This window comes from Conger conger, chromosome 17 (assembly GCF_963514075.1).
Source record: "Conger conger chromosome 17, fConCon1.1, whole genome shotgun sequence".
NCBI lineage: Eukaryota > Metazoa > Chordata > Actinopteri > Anguilliformes > Congridae > Conger > Conger conger.
This window is the reverse complement of record NC_083776.1, coordinates 24,239,159-24,262,434: the sequence shown is the minus strand read 5'-3', so window position 1 is coordinate 24,262,434 and position 23,276 is coordinate 24,239,159. Positions and strand designations below refer to the sequence as shown.

The 23,276-nt window shown below is 43.8% G+C and overlaps 1 protein-coding gene across 1 annotated transcript in view; it reads right to left on the bottom strand.

Annotated features, from left to right (window-relative positions):
• LOC133116666 (neural cell adhesion molecule 2-like) overlaps nt 1–23,276 on the bottom strand; it is a 282,790-nt gene that overhangs the window by 26,721 nt on the left and 232,793 nt on the right. Inside the window, exons 8-13 of the mRNA XM_061226498.1 lie at nt 23,205–23,276; nt 16,844–16,994; nt 14,508–14,695; nt 13,404–13,500; nt 7,878–8,051; nt 80–199 (exon numbers count right to left, since the gene is read on the bottom strand). The exon at nt 23,205–23,276 is cut by the window's right edge and continues 74 nt beyond it. Coding sequence (XP_061082482.1) covers nt 80–199; nt 7,878–8,051; nt 13,404–13,500; nt 14,508–14,695; nt 16,844–16,994; nt 23,205–23,276 — 802 coding nt within the window. The remainder of the gene's footprint in view (nt 1–79; nt 200–7,877; nt 8,052–13,403; nt 13,501–14,507; nt 14,696–16,843; nt 16,995–23,204) is intronic.

Genomic DNA, 23,276 nt, shown 5'->3' with positions numbered 1-23,276 from the left:
GGACTGCCCTATATTAGCAGCCATTTTGTTGAGTGGTTTTTAGTGAGAGAGGACCACAGTGCGGATGAAAGGCACTCACGGATGGGCAGGGTCTGGAAGGTCTCCGTGCGGCTGAACTCGCCTTGCCCTTTCCCGTTGACGGCCGCCACCCGCACCTCGTACGTCGTGTTGGGCTCCAGGTTGGTCAGCAGCACAATCGCTGTGGGGCGAGACCGAAAGAGACTGCTTCAAGACCAGAAGACACACAAACCTTCAGCACAGAGAGTATGTGCATCTACACAAGCAAAACATTTCACACAGATTGACGAACAGGGGGTTTTCCAGGCAGCCATTTGAGAGGCTAAGACTCCACATCACTCTTTTCTCACAGATCCAAAGCCCACCTGTATGTTGACAGACTAAAAGTGTAGATGCCAGAACCTTCAATGCAGAAGGCCTTTGCAGCCTGAGCCGAGGTTGTCACACTGCTTGCTGTCCCTCTTTGCCCTGAACACTCTTACCACTCTGCATCGCCCCCTGTTGGTTATTTCTACTCATGAAAATAGCGCACACAAATCATTGGGTCACACTTTACAATATGGTTACTACTGCAGCTGTTATTCAAGAGTTAATGATGTACAAATACATTAAGTGAGAAATTAACATTTCATTAGTTAGTCAATATCAAATACATTAACTATGTATAAGTAAAAAGAAATCCAATATGAATTTGCATTAATTAATGTAGTTAACATGAATTAATTGTATACAAATACATTATCAAAGTTGTACAGACTAACTTTTCAGGAGTTAGTCAACAACTACATTAGTTAATGCCAATTCATGCAACATTATTGTAAAGTGTTACCAATTATTGTAATTCTCTGCACACAAACACAATCCAACAAATGTGGGAGGAAAGTGAATGCGTCGCAGGAGAAGTACAAGTCACCAGTGTATCATTCATTCTGTGCCATCTGCTACGTGATCCTCTTTAAACTGAACTAATAATCCCTGCATCCATTTTTCACATAGACATTTTTGGAATTGTTTTAATGACTTGTATTGGGCCTACATTATTACTTTTCAACAGCACACAAAAAGTACTAAAGTAAAAAAGTGGATGGCGGAGGGTGGTCAGGTAGCACACACAAACTGAAATAAAGAAGGGAAAGAAGAGGGGGCTAGGAATAAAGACCGCACAACCCAATCTCCAGAATCGAGGTTGATACCGACAAGGCTATTTGACATGAAAGCTCCCAGCTTTAGCTATTATCTGGGATAAGTCATAGTAGACTGTCTGAACATCATATCTTATGAAAGGCGAAATCTTGCCCATTCTCAAACAGCTAGCTCACTGCCTTTCAGTCTTTTGAACTCATTCGCTCATGTCGATGGCTGGCTTTCACATCTGCCCAGGGAGCATGACTGTTCGTCTATGAGTTTCCGGGTTATCAAAGGTGCATATGAGACATTCGGCACAGTCCAAAATATGTCGCCCCCTTTTCACAGGTCATGTGAAATGAACTATACAGCTAAGGCGGTGTATGCTGTACTTAAATCACTGGTATGATTTAACTTTCAAAGCAATAGCACTGCTCAGAGAAATGTTATTTTAGTCAGGAAATATATCCTTTTTTTCCCCCCACAAAGATATGTATTATGAAGCCAGTTCAGGGCACTTCCCGGCATGACATGCCTATTGCCTTTTAAAAGCAAAGCCTTCATGGTGTCTCCATCAAACTGCTGGCACCAGCAATGCAGTTGCATCTTGCAGGGAACTTTGTGTCCTCAAACCTCTGCGTGTTTCAGTCTGCTACATTTTGGTGTGCGTGGTTGGCTGGAAAATGTGGTCGATGTAAACTTTTACATCTGTTGCCAGTCTCTGCCTCCTAAAATGGGCCTGAGATGAGAGGTCTTCGAAATGCATCAGTCACCAGCAGTTTTCCTCAAACTATTTTGTGTTCCTGTACAATTTGATAGCCAGTAAATGCGGCACAATTTGACACAAAATATAAGTGGTGGAAGGTCACCGAGTGCCCGGATTCCCAGAAATAGAACTCAGGGCTTGTCATCTGCTCTAATCGGGAGCGCAGACCTCACAGAATACAGGCTGCAAAAGCCCAGCATTCAAAAGTCAGCCTCAACAAGTATTTCATATTTATTATATTTATTGCTAAAAAATAAAATAAAATAAAAAATCAAAGACACAATGAGGTGAGACAGTTTTAGTCATTTTAAGATTTGCCAATGCGATAGGACAATGTCACTTCGAGCAATTTTCTACTTGAGAGAAAGAAAAAAAAAAGATGTCAGATGTTAAGACTCATTACGAGACTAAAACACTTGTTAAGACAAGCAGTGCAGTCACTCTGCCATGAAAGCATATTTTCTAGTTTAAGCATTTAGCCATTCTTTGCCTGCCAGGCAGTGAGAAGCATACAGCACATTACATTTCTCCAATCCCCTGTTGGCTCAAGTTGAAAGAGAGCTGTCCATTGGGTGACACATCTTCCCCGGTGCTGTGATAGGCTGTTTGATCGTTCACAGGCATTGTTTGCCTCTCGCAGCAGGTACCCTTGTTGAGACGACTGAGATCCACGCACGTCCTTCTTATGCTGTTTTTCTTTGACTCAATCACTATCACAGAACCACTCTCGTACAGTCAACAGGGCTGTCATTATCTGCTCCCTTGCCTTGAATCTTCCTTGAAAGAAAATGGCCGCTCTCTTTTCCGCTTGTGGTTAATTTCAAGCACTTAGCAGACACATGCTGAGAATGTAGCAAAGCCGTAGTACACTTCCAATTGTAATTTTTTGTAAAACAAATTTTCAATGCCCTATTTTACTTGAAACCATTATTTTAAAAAAGCTTTTGTGTATATAGACTCACTCCATGCTCAGTTAATAGAGCTTCAATTCAATTTTATTTGTATAGCACGTTTCACAGAAGACTGTCCCATGTCTGAGCATCTCGTCATGTAGACAACAATAAAGTCCTGATATACTTGAAACATTGTTTTCGATTTTAAGAAATGCAGGGCTAAACTTGGATTTTATTGAGTACATAGCAGCTGAGACATTACATTACATTATTGGCATTTGGCAGACGCTCTTATCCAGAGCGACGTACAGTTGATTAGACTAAGCACGAGACAATCCTCCCCTGGAGCAATGCAGGGTTAAGGGCCTTGCTCAAGGGCCCAAAGGCAGTGCGGATCTTATTGTGGCTACACCGGGATTAGAACCACCAACCTTGCGTGCCCCAGTCATTTACCTTAACCACTACGCTACAGGCCGCCCAAGGATCAGTGCATATTTCAAGAGGCTATAAACCTCTGTCATAACAAGGTCAAAGAAATCTCCTGAATTCTGCAAATACAGAACCACTACAGTGAACATACAAAAGAAGAACATTGATAAGATTGACAAAGGCTTTACTGAAACATTCCTATTTTCTGGTTTTACAACCGCAATTTAGATTTCTGCTTTAAATGAACAATAATAAAAATTGTTCAATAAAAAAAAAACAATGAAGAGGAAGTGAGAATTGTGGTGCAAAAATCCATCAACACAAATCCAATAAGGCAACAAAGACATAACTGCCATCATGAAGCTTATTGAGACCATAACAATAAGCTAATTAAAAAGTACAATTCTATCATCTGTATGACTAAACATATATTTAATAAAGACAATACTTAGCTTTCCTCATCAGACAGAACCTCAGAATCTATGATTCAACATTAGCTTTGCCTGTGCTGAAATCTCATGAAGGATTTATTATATACATTAACACTATATAAATCTTTTGTGAGCTTACCAAACGGCATAGTAATGGACACAATATCAAATGCATGTGACCCTCAAACCCACATTTTATGGGCATGCTGGATTGAAAATATTAGCCCGACAACTCCTCCACAGTATACTGCAACAACTTGAATTTCTTTGCCTTGTTCCATTAAGCATTGAACCTGGGCAAAGGTATTTTTGCTGATGGAAATGAAATAGCATAAATGCATTGTTGTAATTATTAGTTCAGCTGAATTAATGCAACCTTTAAAAAAATTGGTACTGTAAATGTACCTCAAACAGAACAGATTTTATTCCATAAAACCATCTAGCAAAACTTACACAGGAAGAACATGGATCTCTTCTGCTTACTGGGTAACAGAGACGTAGCGTGGGATGTACTATTCACAATGAGTAAAGACACATAGCATAATCTCAGATCATTGTTTCAGAAGAAAATAGGAAAACAGGAAAAGCTAAAATGTGGGGGCAGAATCTCAAGAGTAAAATCTCCTGCATTTCTTAAAATTAGTCTTTTAAGCTTTTTTAAATAAAATAGTTTTAGTAGTCAACATCAAGGGAATTTACATCAAAAGTGCAAAAAGCACGGTATAACATTAGCTACACACAATAGCTGTGTGTGTGCACGTGTATGCGTGGGTGTACATATATATGTGAAAAATATTGTGTAGAATGTGTTTCTTTATAAAATTACTCTAATTGCATCCATTTAAAAAAGGAAAACCAAACTATTGGTGGCTTTTTACCAACTGCACACTCTGAACAAAATAATCAGACTGATACATAAATGTCTCAATCAGTCATTTAAAGGCCTGGTTTTGCATCTAGTCCATTAATGCACTTTTCTTTTTATAAAAACTGATGGGTAATAGTAAAAACATGCAATTAGTGCTGAAATAAGTGTGCTTTAGTAGAGTGGAGTGTTTTGCTGCATCAGGAAGATGAGTAGTCTGGAGCTTGAATAACTAATGAATAAGTTGATAATGGATGTGAACCATGTTATTGAGGAAAAACATCAACAAATATGTGTAGTCATTCCAAGCAGTTTTATCAGTATGGCCCTTCTCCTCTGACCTCTCTCATTAACAAGGTGTTTTTTTCCCACAGAACTGCTGCTCACTGGATGTTTTTCTGTTCTCACCATTCTCTGCAAACTCTAGATACTGTTGTACATGAAAATCCCAGGAGATCAGCAGTTTCTGAGATACTCAAAAAGTCTGGCACCAACAATCACTCCACGGTTAAAGTCGCTTAGATCACATTTCTTCCCCTTTTAGACATTTTGTCTGAAAAACAGTTGAAACTCTTGACCATGTCAACAGGCGTCATAGCTTTACTTGCTGCCGCATGATTGGCTGATTCAATATTTGCACTAACAAGCTGATGTACAGGTGTACCTAATAAAGTGCTCACTGCATGTATACAACAACCACTGATGTAAGCTATTGACAAAAGGTCAACCATTTTAAGTGTGTAAGGGAATGTCTCATCGAGTGTTCAGTGAGCCAGTGGGGTGAAGCTACTCCCATGTGCATGAAAAAGTAAGACCATTTATTTGATTGATTTCGTTGTGCCAGTTCCTCCGTCTGGCTGAGATCAGCTGTGGCCAAACAATACACACGCACTGCACTCTTAAACTTCTCTTGCACTTCTCTCTGCTATTCAGTCTGAAAAGTCATATTTTAGCACCTCTCGGGTTCCCCACAACAACTCTGCCCAGGTTCCAGCTCTACATATGAAATGCCTGCGAAACTGTAGTTATTAACTCTAAGCCCTTCAGGCGCGTCGGTTTTGCTTAGCTGCCAGACACATTTGTCCTTTAAGTTCCTTTTTGAAGTCTGAACATCAAACAGACCCCCTGGGTGTTGTAAAAATCGATCTGCCATTTTGTGGTCAGAGCAGCACACACCAGGCTGCTCATGGCACCTGCTGTTGACTCACATATAACTGATATTATACCCCAGCAGCTCCTACCGGCAGAGCTGTGAAAACCACAGAGTGTGTGTGTGAGTGTGTGTGTATGAGAGGTACACTCAGCCCAGAACTTTCAGGCCTTGTGTTTCAATGGCTATTCCGCCTGTAATGTTTTTCATGACTAGTAAAGTTCCACTATTTCAATGGGTGATTTTTTTTTCATGACATTTCCCCACCCTCCCCACAAAAAAAACGAATACATAAAAATGTATTACTAAAGAAGAGTGCACAAGGGCACGTAAAAGTCAAATCTGTGGAAGTGAATATACAAAACTGTGATATGGCACCATCAATCAATGTAGGGAGGGGAAAGGTGATTTATTATAGCAGCTATGTACATAGATTTAAACATGCCATCATCCGAATGCAATACAACATTTTATAACTACATCAAGCTAAGCTTGCAGCATGCAGTGCACTGTCAAATAATAACCTTGTAAATTGTTTTAAAGTAAGCAGTCTTTCAAGCTGCTAATTCTTCATTATAGCTGTGGTATTTTATGTGCAGACCTGAGCTGAAATGGCAATATTTATCTCACAAAATTCTCGCTGGTCTCATACGAGATTTAAAAGGTTTGGGCGTGTTGGTGTGATCCTGAACACCCATCTCATTATTTTATTTCCCTGTCATACTGAGCTTTGTGCAATTCAACAGGGAATGGTATTCACATACGTATGTAACCTTTCAAATCCTGACTGGAAGGTCACCGGTTCAAATCCCAGTGCTTTGCCCCTGACACAAAGTCTAATAGAGTTTCTGTCACCAGGGTTGCCAAATCTCACACTTTGAGCTCCAGACACATGCTTGCAGGCACCGTCACACGACCTCACACCACCCAAACACATCTACACTAAAAAAAGCAACTCCCTCAGTCAACACTTTATCCATCAGCTTCAGGACAAAGATCATTTCTTTCAGCCAGAAAAACTGAAATTGGTTCAAAATTACCAAGGAGACCATTGTCAATTGGCTACCTCCACTGCACCAATCAGAAATCTGGGTGACACGGTTACAGTAGTGGGGTGCTGGAATAATGAGGTAAGGTGAGAGAGGACCAATGACAGGGCTGCCAAAACCCACCCCCAACCCACCCCCAACTCCGATCCCCGCGCAATCGCAATATCACTCCAGGCAACGTTACCAACCTTCCTTCTCTGAACCAAAGCAGCCATGTCTACCTAGCGCACAAACATCAAGATGAAGGATAATTAAAGCACAATGTAAATGAGGCTTTTCTCAGCGTCGTGGCTTTGACAGAAACGTGATAACAGCCTTGCCGCAGTCGGCCGAACCGCTCGCTTTCCGCCACCGTGAGAGTCGTGCGCAAGCAGGCTGGTAAGAGTATTAACTGCATATTAGCACTGACACCGCTAAAGTGGATACCTGCTGGGCCCATCGTGCTTCATTACCTGATGTGTGAAGACCAAGCAGGTCCGGCACTCCTGCTGCGTTGGCTAAGCTTAAGGTTATTATAATAAGATCAGCGCGAACGGTCAGGTTTGTGTTGTGGCAGGATATCATTTGGCAGGTATGTAGTGTAAGGTTAGAGCAGGCTTGCCCTTTACAGTGTGAGCAAGTAAATGATGTAACTAAACATTGTGGTTTTACATTGTGTCTAAGCTGTCAGCGCTGAAAGGCTAATAAATTTTAGCTCCACGGTGGCACATGTGGTATATGTATGAACAGCCTAAATACCATGTTGTATAAAGAAATAACTAGAATTTCAATAGTGTTGGAGATATTTAGCAGAATACTGAATACTTCACCATATTCCAGTGCAAGTTCAACAGGTCTGCTGAACACTGCCGTAGTTTGCTGAATATGTATCCATTACATTACATTACATTATTGGTATTTGGTAGACGCTCTTATCCAGAGCAACGTACAGTTGATTAGACTAAACAGGAGACAATCCTCCCCTGGAGCAATTCAGGGATAAGGGCCTTGCTCAAGGGCCCAATGGCTGTGCGGATCTTATTGTGGCTACACCGGGATTAGAACCACTGACCTTGTGTGTCCCAGTCATGTATCTTAACCACTACGCTACAGGCCGCCCCTGTATCCAGGATTGTGATCACACGGTTACAGTGACGGGTCAGAGCACTCACTCTGGACTCCGTGAGACTTGACGTCCCTCCAGTCTTGTGAGCCGACGTCCTTGTACTTGACCAGGTAGTGACCGATGGGGACCCCGCCGTGAGAGTCCGGCTTCATGAAGGTAACCGTGGCAACCCGCTGAGACACGGAGCTGAGGCGGACCGAGTAGGGGTTGGAGGGCACGTCTGGAACGCAGAAACACAGGCATCTGTATGGACCATATTCAAGAGGAAGGACCACTTCATTCTATTGTTCACAAAAAGTACCTTAAAGGGTACAAGTGCTTATATAACATTGTACCCCTAGCCAGCAATATGGAACTAATTTGTACCTTTTTTGCTTTGAAAACATACTCATTTGTCCCAATAGAGAACATTTTTATACATTCAGAGTACATTTGTGGAAAGATGAGAGTGTGAGTGTGTGTGCCCATGTGTGATGAGGTTATGGCATTTATCAGACGCCTACTCAATCCCCTTATCGAACAAACACTTCCTTTTATCAGGCAAATCCTCCAGGGATGGGCTAATCAAAGGAATCCATTCACTCCTGCCGGGCCTTTCTTCCGCAGCACGAATACATTAAACAGGTCCACTGCGGTCGCCCGCGTGCTGTACTGAACATGATCCCTGTGAACACGTCCTCTCGTAACCAAGGATTCTGAGAACGCAGCATTCTGAGAAGCAGCTCATTATCACACGTTTCTACCGAAACAGCACTCGACAGGCCTCAGGAATATACCCACGTGGATTTATTTTCGACTCGTACGGAGCGACGCTGCGTTTCCACCCTCGTAGCGCTCCTCTCAGCTGGCTGACTCCACCTGAGATTCCCACCGCGTCTCCACAACCTCCACTTCATGTTCCATTTGTTTCTCTGATTTAAATGTCAGCAGGCGCAACGCAGACTTTTACATACATCCGAATGACATTAATACCCACAGGAAACACGAGCGGACAGAGTATAACATTAAATCTCTGTTCCACCACAGCAATCCATCATGGTAGAGGGTGTGTTGACAAATGGTCCGTGTCTGTGCAGATTCGTGCTCGGGCTTGTGTGTGAGCTCTGCTGAACTCGCTTTACTTACAAACCAAAGAGCCAAGCACAATTTCAAACAGCAGGAAAAAAACAAAACAATAATATGATTCACAGTTAACCTGTGCCTGGGGTGTGCTTATCCAGGCATACTCATTGGATTATTCACAGGATGGAGGGACCTGGGGGTATCGCTGGGCAACTATGCTGAAAAGCCAAGAACAGCTCTTTTTACTTCAGTCCATGTTACAGGTTTGGGACGGCTCCAGGTTTCACCCAGTACAGTTATCCAGTGGCTGGGACCGGGAAGGTTGGTAATGATCAGTGCAGCTGCTGGGTCCTTAACCCCACATTGATCCAGGAGGGATTGGCCCCTGATTAGTCTAATCAACCACATAATTCACTTTGGATAAAAGCACCAGCTGAATAACTGTTATGCACTTAACTCAGAAATCCTGCTTCATGAAACAGGCCCCTGGTATTTTTGGGTCCCACCTGACCCCTGCACTATGGAGTCTGTGTTGTGAGTCTGTGTAGAATCAAAACAAGGAAGTGCAGGGTTGATTTCCGAGGTTAATCCTGGCACAGGTGAGACCTAGAGGTTTTAATGTTTTCCTTATGAAACCAATCTCGCCTTCTATTCAACATCTGTGTACGGTGAAGATCTGGAATTCATAATTCTGACTGTTCCCTTCATTTCTCCTCCCAGACAGGGTCACATACACACAGGTTAAAGCTCCCTCGCGTTCTTAATGATTTTCTAATCAGCCTCTCTAGAACCACAGATGTTTCCGCCGAGATGTAGGATTAAATGACTGCTATTCAATACATCTGACCCAGCCTTGTTCCCAGTGATTGCGCCCTTCATATAAACTTTGTATCTGTGGTGCTAGAAAGGCAACCTCAACCAGGAGTGTTTGTCCTTTTTCTCGAGAACAGGATTAAAAAGTGATTAGATAAAAACAAACATCTCTCCTTAGGGCACCTGTGCTTCTTTACCCTGAGCGACAGCGCACACACACACACACTTCAGGTGATTCATAAACGGCATTCATAAAATTAATCAATGTTTCTGCCCTGACATGAGTCAATAATGCCCTGTTTGAGTGCTTTTTTATTCATATTATTGAGATTCATGGACTGTATTTTACATTACCATGGCCACCTGTATTACGGTCAGAACTGCGGCTCTTCACATTTGCATGTCGTTAAAGTGATTTGTGTTTTATAACACGTGCAGCGTAATCGACGACCTCCTCAGTGATCCAAGGTAGGTTGGGATAATGTACTCCGCAGCTAAAGGGAAACGGGGGTGGCTGAGAAGCACTGTGCATTCTAGATGGGCCTCACATTACTTACGAGTGCTTACATAGTGGAGCGTTTGCACTTTAATCAGTGCAGCCATCAGGATTCAACACATTACAGTTTGTTTGTACAGAGCCACTGTATTGCTATGGAAAGGGAGAATGGAAAGGGAGATTGAGGCTCCGCTCAACACATTTCCCAAAATTACACGAGGGCCCAACAATCCCCTCCCACATAGGCAGCCTTCCCTTTGTTTTGGCCTCGCAACTGGAACAGTCTCACCTCAAACACAGATTGAAAAAAATAAAATAATAAGTTGTAGAGAAATCACCACAGTGAGGAAGAAAGAACTGCCTAGCCTGTAGTTTCCCCATTCTGCCACTATTGTACCCAACTTAGCTTTTTCAAATTATACGTTTCTTTAACTACTCACTGAAGGGCACATATGGAGACATTGGGGGACATTGCTTTGATAGGCTGAGAGTGTGTGTTTGTGCTGAGAGATCGCATTGTGCTCGAGGCACCACATGTTACAGTAACAGCCCAATGGTTAGTATTTATATCATGATTACTGTTTAAGGTTGTAAAACTAATTGGGAAACCAAGGTACAGTATTAGTAGCCTACTTCCAGGTGCGCATCGTTTTTTGATGTGTTATTTATGATGGTTTGGCGGGTGGTGGTGTTGGGGTGGGGGGGGGGGTTATTGAGTTGTCGTAGAGAGTAAGTGGGCCTCCGATTGATTTTTGAAACAGGCCAAATTGCAATGGCTGCCTATGCCCTCCCACAGAAAATAAATATTTCATGGTAGAGACACTTCTTCGCAATTTTATTATCATTATTAATAAGACACTTACCGCCCGAAAGTGTTGCAGTAATCATTTGAGTGATACCTTCATGAATCATTGCCTAGATTTTACAAGAGGAAAGTATTCACCTTTTGAGATAAATAAATAAGTAAGAGGTTTGCTTAGAGAGCCAATTTCCCCTCTCAGTTGTACTCCTCTCTTATTAAACGCTGTGACAGGCACACGTCTTTTCTTCTGCTATAAAACTGTGCCAATCTCACACCTGCTCTCTTCATATAAGGCTCTGTAACCGTTTCTCACGCACTCCAGGGACTGACACCATAACTCCAGACTCAGTCTTCCCAAAAACATTCTTATTCCCCCCCGAAAAGTCAGCGCTGAAAACTATTCACGATTATTAACAGTCATTATGCGTCACTTCAAACCATTTAGACTTGTGCAGACAATGAAACTAAGATTAGTTCTGACACTCAATGCATCAAACCAGCCAGAACTCGCAGGGAGAAATTATTTTGAAACAAATGTCCATATTAGCCAAAATCTGCATGCAGCGTTCTTAAATAAATGATGTCTACAGCAGGCATCGTAGTTATTTTTAAAAATGTGCTCTGTGCATTCAGTGTCCTGCTCTGCATTTCAAACAGCGGTTATACTATGCTGTTATTAAAAATTTAGTACACACTACAATTCGCTGAAAATGTTCCAGTCTCACCCCCCTTATATAGAATGTGCCAGTCTCATCCCCCCCCCCCCCATATAAAAATGGTGTCTCTTATTCCTCTGAAGTAGGTTTCATGCTACATCGATTCTCATTGGCTGATGTCCCTTCAAGGATATCAAAATTACCAGTAATATTTGCATTTGGGTTGTGTGTGTGTGTGTGTGTGCAAGCACATCTGTACAGTGTGTTAGGGGTGTGTGTGTGTGTGCGCACGTGCTTGCGTGTGTGTGTGTGTGTGTGTGTTACCCAAGAGAAGAGAATCAGGTCTATGTAAATACTGAATTCGGGATTCTATCAAACAGCAGGAACCCACAGAGGGTGCCTTTTAGTTGTTTTTCTTTTACTGCATTTTAATTATACATCCCATCCACCCTTCGTATTATTACAATCACTATTAATATAAATGGCACAATTAAATCGGGGGTATTAGGGACTCATTCAGATTATTACAAATTCTATAATCATGGTACACTAACCTCAGTCTGCCTGTTCAACCAGTGTTGGGAACTGTGACTAATAGTTTGGTTTGAATTATAGCCTGGCAGGGCTTCAGACAAGATTTCAATCAGAGGCAGGAACACCATTCTGGTATTAATGCACTGTGCCGTCTCCTGCGGGATCGCTGCCTTTTCTTTCAGTATGAGTGGTGTGAGCGCAGCCTGGTGCTGCATACAAATCACGCCTCCGTTAATAAAACATGAAACGAGGCTGGGGCGGAATCTGGACCCCCCCCCCCCCCCCCCACCTCCTCTCCTGGCGGGGGGCTCCCGGCGCAAACGATCGACGCCTCCGCGGAGCGTCTAATCGGAAACTCCGGACGCGGAACGGCGGTTTCCGGAGACGCGGCACAACGCCGGCAAACGGCAGCCGTTCCGTTTTTTAAAAATAGCGTCTTTGTCCGCTGCGGATTAACGCCCGTGGTCCCCCCGGCCGTCCCTCAGAACGAAAGCTTTAACGGTGTTATAAATCTATTGTGTGTGCGACGAGGTTTATGGCTTTAAACCTGTCAGGACACTTAAAGCAATTACCCTTATCAAAGCTTTACATACTTTACTGTCTATGTGCTGCCTGAAAAATCCTTAGAGTTTCCTTCGGTACGTCTTTAGCTCTTGGCGCAAATCAGTCACAGCGGGGGAAATCGATGATAGATTGAAGAGGAAACATTCATTTCAGTGAATTCGCACTCGTTAGAAGCTGGACTTTTCATTAACTCGGAAGTTGCCCTCAGCAGGTGGCGGGCCGCTGAAAGGCTCTTGTATCTCCAACGCATTCACCGTGTCCCCTGCGGGGCTTCCAGAACTTTCCGCAGCCACACAAACCTGGAGCGCGATGCAGCAAGGCGTTCTGCGAGTAATGGCAAAATGGAGGTTCTGCAATGCAGCAAATGGGTGGGTGTAATGGGGAATGGGTGTGCCCTGGCTGCTGTAAATCAGTCCCTGTTACGATAGTGATCTGCGCTGTGGTCAGCTGATTTTCATTTACAGTAAAGGGTCGGCTCTACAGCAAATTGGTCTGACTGTGCAATAGTGAATGCCTTCTTTAACAGTAAACTGATGTGATTGCATTAAGGAATGGATCTACGCTATAAAAAAATAAATTAAAATAAAATAAAAAAAACAAAGCAGTTGTTTGGCACCACGCATGGTGTCCGTGACCCCCACTCACCTGCCTGAGCCAGGATGAACTCCTGGAACCTTATTCCAATGTTGTTCCTCGCCGTGCAGTTATATTTCCCAAAGTCTCTCTCGGACATCGGGGTGACCTGGAGCAAACGGTAGAGAAGTCAGCCTCTGACTTACAAAACACGGACACAGACACTGCCACTGCGGAATATGACGGTCTCCGTATGCATTCTGACCACTGTGTGTCTGGTGCAGGTACTAAATGTACTGCCTGACTACAGTATTACTGTAGAGAAGGGATCATCTAATCATGGTCGTCCAGGGAGGAGACCTGCTGGTTTTACACCCTCCCTTTACCTGGGAATCGGGCACGAAGACAGTCAGTAGCACTAATTGCCCAGTCAATTACCCAGGTGAAAAGACTAATCCAGGGCTGGATTAGGATTGGAGGTCCGGGTGTCTCGGTGGCGCAGCCTGTAGAGCACTGACCGCATGCTCATTGTGAGCCGCGACGTCAGCGGTTCGAATCCGACCATCTGACATTTGTTGCATGTCTTTCCCTCTCTCTCACTCCCATTCTTCCTGTCTCTCTATACTATACTGTCCAATAAAGCTGAAAAAGGCCTAAAAAATATCTTTAAAAAATGGATTGGAGGTCCAGAATTAATGATCCCTGTGGTAGAGTATGTATGAAATGACTGTCATAACCACAGCCTCTCTTGACCGCTTAAGGAGAATGACACTATCAGGGTAGTTTGGGAAGATGGTGTGGTTACAGCCCTCGTATTAATGTCGTTTACAAAGGTTTAGCCACATTTCGCAGTAGTTCCGTCCATCCATTATCAAAGCCACTGATTCCTGGTCAGGGAGGTGGGGGGCTGGGTCCTAGAAGCAGGAGTAAACTCTTGCCAGGTCGCTAAACCATCGTACTCGTACTCAAACAGACACCCAGATTAGTCTATCCTACATGTCCCAGAGGAAACCCACATGGACAAACTGCACAGAAAAAGGCCCTGACCAGGATAAGAACCAAGGGCCTTCATGTGAGGCAACAGCGCTATTCACTGGGCCACCGTTGCCAGCTGCACACCCCAGTGAAACAGCATTGAGGCAATACGAAATGAAAGACGCAGCCCGGCAGAGGTACCTCCAGGAGAGACCGCCCTTCGATGTTGTAGACGCGGGCGTTTCCCGGTCCTTCGGTGGAGATGGTCAGTCTGTCTCTCTTCCAGAGAAGGGAGGCCTGCGGGTTTGCCAGCACATCACAGCTGATGTTCACCGGGTTTCCTTCCCACGAGTAGTAGATGGTGGGATCGCTCTGGAACTTGGGCGCATCTAAAACGAGGGGAGATAAACGTATTATACACAGCGTTCTGTGCTGAGAGAGCCAGTAGTGATGACCGAAAAAGCACGTGTATCTAAACCTAGAGGCGGAGTGACCAGGTCTGGAATGAGAGCATGTCACTGCAAAAACCAAAAGAGAGCACGTATTTTAGTCTAATATTGAGACTTAAAATCATATTTCTTCAGCTTTTCTGCAAAAAAAAGACAAAAATATTGCCAGTGACATAATGACATATTATGACAGTTTGACTCAAGATTTGCAAATGGAATAAGAAAATTCACTTGTCAAGCAAATCTCATTTCAAGATTGCTAATGGAATAAGAAAATGACACTTTTTAAGACAGTAATTTTCTTGTAGTGTATAGGCCAAGAGAATAACAGTCCTGCTCTCAGAAATGTTCCCTGGAACATGCGTCTCTAATTCACCCGTATATCAAACATTCACATCGACATCTTGCTGTGTGGTTTCAGACAGCAATTAAATGTGCTGCGTTCTGAACTGCTGCCTATAGTCTCTATTAGTGCCTGTCTGCTTTATGATGGCTCTGGAGTCTCCATCGAGGAGGCCGATGATTGGCACAAAACGAGCTGTGTCCCTCGATAGAGGAGTCCATCAGTGTGTCTGGGATTGTTTATGCACCCTGCCACTGTGTGCCTGGATAAACGAGTCCATCGGTGTGTCTGGGATTGTTTATGCACCCTGCCACTGTGTGCCTGGATAAACGAGTCCATCGGTGTGTCTGGGATCGTTTATGCACCCTGCCACTGTGTGCCTGGATAAATGAGTCCATCAGTGTGTCTGGGATCGTTTATGCACCCTGCCACTGTGTGCCTGGATAAACAAGTCCATCAGTGTTTCTGGGATCGTTTATTCACCCTGCCACTGTGTGCTTGGATAAACAAGTCCACCGGTGTGTCTGGGATCGTTTATGCACCCTGCCATTATGTGCCTGGATAAACGAGTCCATCAGTGTTTCTGGGATCGTTTATTCACCCTGCCACTGTGTGCTTGAATAAACAAGTCCACCGGTGTGTCTGGGATCGCTTATGCACCCTGCCACTATGTCCCTGGATAAATGAGTCCATCGGTGTGTCTGGGATCGTTTAAGCACCTTGCTATCAGGGTTTTCAAGGGCTCTCGTGGCACCACTGCGCCGTTGCTATGCACCGTAACCATGCCAATCTCACCGCCTGGCCAATGTGGCAGTATGACGCCGTAGCGATGATCGGTGGGGTTTGGAAGCTGCTGTAGGATCGACAGCGAAGCAGCTTGCATGTATGCTGCGTTTTTCATCCTGACAACAATGGTCATGACAAACGTGGCCGTAAAATCCAGGCAGGAGAAGAATAATGTGTCGCCTACAAAGTGTTGTGCTCGTTTTGGATGAAACGTGGTCTGGTGCTCCATGTTTAACACCAGCATTAGGCAAGGAATGCAGTCTTCTCTCGTGTGGCTGTCCAAACATCCACTACAGCTGCATATTTCACTGCACTTTACCACTACTTAACACTCTCTGTTCTGTTGCCATTTCCACTATCTGACATGTGGATAGTCTATCATCTGACATGGAACTGGGCTAGATTAGATTTTTAGATGAAGGCAAAATAAGTGTGTGTGTGTGTGTGTGTGTAGTTGTATTTCACACCAGAGGATATATTCCTATATAAATGCACATTCAGTGCTATGCTGTGTATGTGTGTCAGTTCCTCTGTACAGTGGGTGTATGTGTGCCTCTGTGTGTATCTGTGTATCACTATGTGGGTGTGTGTGTGTGATGGGAAGGTGAAATGCTGCATTTATATGTCTTACCTGCTGAATGAGTGATGTTGTGAATTTGACAGTCAGTGTCATGTTTTTTGGGGGGTTTTTTTGCGCAAGTGCAGTGCACAGAAAAAAAAAAAAAACTGCTTGACAAGTGAAATTCTCTTACCCCTTTGGCAAATCTTGAAATGAGTCAAAACTGTCTCACCTCATTGGCAATTGTTTTGTCTTATTTAGCGAAAAATAACAGAAATAAGATTTTAAACACAAGACGAAAAGACTTGTCGAGAGCGACTTATTTTTGTTGTTTTTGCAGCGTAGCTGTACCTACGTTAGCAGAGCCTGTCTGAGGTGCATTTGCGGATGTCGCTCTTACACTCGATGTCCAGGAACATGCTCTTCTGATGGCCTCCGATCCTGCTGAGGGCCTCGCAGTCGAACCGGCCCCAGTCCGACAGGTTCACCCCGCTGACCGTCAGCATGGACTTCCCGTGACGCCCCCGCACCTCCACCCGCCCGTCTGAGCTCTGCGGGGGAACCACAGAGAGGGGGTTAGGTATGTACTTACCTCCTTGTTTACCCGATAACGTATAAGCAGGAATCCTGGTCTAACACTGCCTTTAGTCGTCTTCACTATTTGTATTATTAGTTTATCACTTGATGTATTATTATTTTTGTATTTTAGCCTTTATTTTACAGGGACAATGCACATTAATAACATTTCTATAATGTACCAGAGTTTTTTGGCTGTGGAGGAAAGTGGAGCCCCTGTAGAAAACCCATGCAAACAGGAAGAAGACACAAACTCCACGCAGACAGACAAATCCAGACCCTCCATTTTCTGAGGCAACAGCGCTAACCAATGCGCCCCGACACCACCCTAGACTACTTACAAGCCACTTACTGTTACTTTAGGCAGGTCATTTAAAACCAACCTCTACGGTATCTAAGCAACAGTATTCAATGAAATTTTTTGTGTTACAAAGATGCATCGCACTTCATAGAAGGAATGTTGGCATGTTAATAAAGTATTTTGCAAAGCATTCTGGATACTGGACAATGTGGGTGTTTCTGGTAGGGTTAGCAGCTGTCTATGGTTGGCAAGTCCTTCCGGAGATTTCCGCTGCGTACAGTAGCTGGCTAATCGCTCAGGGAACCCTCAGAAACGCATTACTCACAGTTCCGTGCCTAACCGCTCCTGCTTGTTCGAATAACACACCTGAATTCCCCTCGACATCTCAGGCCTTACTGCTTTAAGTGAGTGGCCAGACCTCTGGGCCTGGTTTTTAAACACGGCGCGGCGCGTGGGAGGAGGCGGCTGGGTTGGCTGCCACCTGACGCTTCCTGCATACGAGATTAAATGAAACGATGTTTTAATATTGACCCGAATGTTAACCTCGTTTGATATGAATGTGCATATCAGTGTCCGCAGTGGCAGAGACTCCACGGTCGCACACACTCTCCACACGCTGAGTGAAAATAGACAACGATGCCAGGTAAACAATTAGATACACCCACTAAGCCATCAGTTGTGCAAGGAGAGAAGAAATCAATACGCCATATACCATAAAGTGAAAAGGGCATCCCTTAAAACGCCACAGCTCTTAGCGCTCCTAAAATGCGGAAGACAACCCACACAATTATTTCTAACCGCAATAATGGCTTTGGGTGGAATGATAATGGATGAATTGTATCTTACTAACGCAAAAAGCACATGGTTCTGATAGAACATGCTTTAAATATGCAATAAGTTACCAGTAAGAGGTGCCTTGTTTGCGGTATAACGATCAGGGGAGCAAAGTTCCCTGTAAGTGAAAGAGACTGTCTGCGGTATGGAGCAATCGATGGAGGACGGGTCTGCGAACGGGGAGAGGGGCTGGCGCGTTGTAGCGCGTTTGACAGATTTAAGCTCCCGGTGCGGGAATAGGACTTGCATTTGCGGCGTGCGGCGATCGATGGTTTAAAGCTCCTCGTAAGGGGAAGAGGAATTGTGTTTGAGGCGTACACCGTGGTAATCAGCTGAATTGTTTAGCCGGCTTGCCCACTCGGGCTGCAGGCTCCTTCCAGCCCACACAGCGCTGCGGAGCTTCAGGCTCCATTTCATCTGCTTAGCACAGAAGCAGATGGCCGCTGCCCGGAGCTGTCACTGTGGAAAAAAAAACAACGTCTTCGACAGATTTATGTTTTGGGGTCTGGCCCGCGTTCTTGTGCTGGGAGCGGGTTCAATAGACGCTAAAAATGCCGATACTCGCCTGGAAATGTTTCGGCTCTCAGGTCCCGGGGACATATTGGTGAAAACAGTAAATATTTGTGCTTGCTCTTCCCGCTGCGAATCACTGTCGCCGGGGCGGATTGCCTCGCCGTGACGACACCACGTGTCGGAAAACGCCCCGCCTTGTCCCTCACGTGCCGTCGGCTGGCGGAGGAAGATCTCCCAGGTGTGAGCTAGCTGGGGTCTGAGGAAGGGGAGCCAAAATGGCTCCAGTTTTGCTGCTGATTCACGACTGCGCACAAAGACAGCTGTTCTACAGTGGAAGCACGGGAATTATACCGTTCTCAATCACTCTGTGGCTGGCAATTTTTACATCAATACACCAGCTTGGAGAAGCTAGGCTTGTCAAGCCAAAACAGATCTCTCAGACACAAGGGTAGGATATTCAATGAAACGGCTATAGCGCATTGTCTTTTACTTTGAACGACAAGCATAAGCAAGTGTTCCAAGTGTCGACCATCTGTGGAATAAACACATCTCCAGCCAAACGCAGAAAGCCCAAGATGTCTCAGAACTTTGAAAGACAAATATAAAGAAGTGTTACAACTGTTGAATGCATCTTCAGCCAAATGCGACAAGTGCACGTCAGAACTTTAAGCATTACCATGCATTCATATTATATTCACAACGTCCACTGCTTTATTGCAGAGGACCATTAACTCGGTTTGAGCTTAGCTTAGCACCAGACACTTGGCCAAACTCTCAGAAGTGTTTTTTTTTTTTCCCTCGCAGAAGGTCCAGGGCAGTTCTTATAACACAGAACGGGGACAGGGGCTGTTTAATATTCCTTTCAGCTCTGAGGAAGAGGGCAGAGCACTGCTGCAATATCCCTGACTGAGAGGACCCTCTGCGGCTGCCTCTCTTCTTCCCTGACAGAAAGGTGATAGATTTCGCCTCTTTTCCAGGGCCGGCCAGAAAAACGGAAACAAAAACAAATTTGCCCATTTCACAGGCGTTTAGCCCTTAGTCTCCATCCCCCCTAATGGAGTTTTCCCTCAGTGACAGATGGGCAGCAATGTGCAGTTTCTGAATTGAAATAATTCAAACAAACCCACTCCTCCTTGTATTCTCAAGCCTTGGAGTCTCAGCAGGTCTCCCTTATTGCCTTAGGCTCATCGGTTAAATACGGCAAAATCCTTTTCCTTATTATATGGTAAAAAAAGGTAGCACTTTATATAAGGTTACATGAATTGGCACAAATTGGCACAAATTGATGTAATTGTTAACTAGCTAACTACGGAAAAAATAGTACTGTATGTACAGCTTTGTTTACATATTTCTACATCATTACTTCATGTTAACAACTACATTAGTTTATGCCGAAATTCACCCTGGAATGAAAAAAGAAAACGGGTAATGTACTTGTTAACTAATTATAATTTTATCCAATGGTTTGCTAATGTATAAATATTTATGTAACCAATACACTAGATAGTAGTTAACTTTTCATTAGTTCATGTATTGTTAATTACATGCTTCATGTATCAATTCAATAATCATAACAACTGCATTACCCTTATTGTAAAGTGTGTCCTGTTCAAATTCCTGACTGACTACAAGTGAGAAATTCCACAGCATTTCTCTTTTTACATTTGCAATTTTTTGAAACGTACAGACAATCAGGCCTAAATGCAATAAATACATGTCATTGTGCAGAGTTATACTGTATTATTTTTACAATTAAAAAAGAGCTAACTGACATTCCAGACTACACAAACACACATCCACAATGACACACTGACGCTGTTTACAAACGCAAACAAAGGAAAACAGCGCGTTTCTTCTCGCGCAGCGTGGATGTGGCTTCGCTGTCACTGTGTGTGCTAGCTGTCACAGGCTGTCAGTGCGTGAGGCTACACGTTTAATCCTCCATCTCAGCCACCTGGGCTTTCTTTATTGAACACAAAGCCCACAACTATTCTAAAGGGCTGCTAAATGAGTGTGGCAGTGATTATTCTCCTAGAAAACAGCGCATTTACCTCTCAAGGGTACATGATAAGTGTTGGGAAAAAAGGCTTTTAGCCTCAAGGCACCAAGCGATTGGAATAGTCTAGCAGCCCACTTCAGAAAAGTTTGCATTTCGAGAGACACAGTGCACTTAGCATTGGAAAAAATATATCCATATTGAGAAAGTTTTATAGATATGTTTACATAGTTACATAGATTGCCTTCAGTCAATCGCCCACCATAATCTGTACTATACACTGTGATTACATGAAATAAGAGGCACAGCCTATATAACATGGGTAACATGCGTTCAAGAAAGACGCACAATGTTCTCATTACGTTGGGCTTACATTAAAGCGGGGTTCTGACATTGCGATTCGGACGTGGCTGGCTTTAATGGGTTCCATCCTGTATGAATGTATTCTCTCTCGTAAGGAGATCGTTGCCTCGGGAACACGATCCAGAATGCTCTCCTGGTGTCGGGGCGCTATGATTGGGAGAGGCAGCTCTTTAATATGTTCGATAGGAAGGCTTTCTATCTTAGGGACGTGAGGTGGTAAAGGCCACGGTGGGCCGAGAACATCTATTAAGTGAACCGCTGTAGACACAGACCATCCTCCCGGTAGCCAGACGCCATTAATATTGTCTATTTATTTTTCACTTTAATTATGCATTTTGCATTTCACCACGGCCCTCTGAGTAATCAGATTAAAAGTACAGAGCGGGGGAAAGTGCAATCACTCTTCATTGCTTTCAGCGAAAACACTCAGAAGCCACCAGGCCGCAGGCCAACGTTTGCTAAATATTCCCCTGCAGTTTGTTTCCACGTACTAATAAATTAATGCTTATATTAGTCTCTCGAAGAGGCAATCTTTTGCCAGCCAACATGTACCATTACTGCAATGTTCTTTTAGAACCGCGAGTTAATGCAGGGATGCCGTGCACTGAACAGGCAGCAATGAAATGTTATGTTCTCCCCTGAAAAGAACATATTATTCTGTAGAACAGAGTTTCTAAATCCCTTTTTCTTTCCCGGGCACTGGTAGACCATTATATGAAATTAGGACACCCCCCTCCCCACAGTTATTATATAAATCACACCAGCTAAAGACCAAGGTGTCCAGCAAAGGCACATAATTAAAGTCCTCACATGTAATTACTTTTTCATTAATTTCTTTTCTGAGAATCAATACATACATAAAGCTTTGGGGGAAAAGGAATAAGGGACCACCCCATATTTCTTGAAGAAGAATCAAGAGAATTATAAAACATGTTATGCATTATGCATTTTTATCACCAGAGAGAAATAGAGTGAGAGAGAGAGAGAGAGAGAGAGAGAGAGAAAGAGAGAGCAAGGGAATGCAAGAGAGAGAGTGAGCAAGATATATTTAAATAAATAAATAAATAAATTATAAAAAAAGAAATATAAAAATAAAATAAATTCCCCAACCTGACTAATGAACAACTAAGAACTGCGAGTACTTTTAGGGGAAGAAACAGCCCAATATGTTTTGGCCTGTCACAACCAGAGGAACGGTGAGTAAACCTTTAACAAGCATAGACACATTGATACATTTCATATCGCATATAGATCATAGTTAATGTTATATTAGTGTCATTTATGTTGTTAGTTTTGACACTGCCATTTTCATGTATTGTTACTGTGATTTATTGTTGTTGTGTTGTCGTCACTACTTCCTGGCAATATATATTTTGTAATATGTCATGCCAGTAATTTGATTTGGCATGACATATTACAAAAGCATTTGAATTTCAGAGAGCGAGAGAGTTGGCCCTAGTTTGCTACAGGATTGTGGTTAAGGAGAAAACAGGCTATGAACATGCAGGTTAAAGGTTGGTTAAAACTACCCTGAACGACAAAAGACAATAGTAGTAATAATTTAAAAATCGGTATTCTGAAGAGCACAGTTCCACATGGATAACTGAACATAGCTAGATTGTGAACACATTAAAGCTAGCCGTTTATGGAAAATAAATCTGTGCAGTCCATTTGGGCTCAGCGGCTGTGAGCTGGCCTTAATGTATGACTCAATAGAGTGGAGCCAAACGTATTTTTAAAACTTAACACAAGAAGTGAATTCACAGGATCCTAACACGTCGTGCTTTTAGGAGATTTACTACCTCGTAGTGAGGAAATGAGGAGTGGGATGGCGGTTAATGGTACCTGCGGCTGCCACGCGCCTCCGTAATTAATGCAGAGATTGAGCGCGGCTGTCTGATGTGACTGCCCAGCGTGCGTTTGGCTATATGCGGTGTGGATTTAATAGCGTGGTGACTGTTTACAGCACGCGTCCGGTATCAGCATTTGTGCATGAGCGATTGCTGCACATTTATAGCTCTGTGGGTCGACCCAGGGGCGCCGGGGGGGTAGGCACTGTCCCGGGCCCTGGAGTAGGGGAGGGGGCGGGGGGCAGTGGTCTGTGAACAAGACCATTGTGATAAGTCTGACCGTCCCCGGCCCGGGGTAAGATGTAGTAATATGGTTTTGTTTCTGGACCTTGTCTCCGTCAGCGAAGCTCTTCCCGTCGCTGGCTCTCCTCCAGGAGATCTCGGGGAGCGGCTCCCCCTC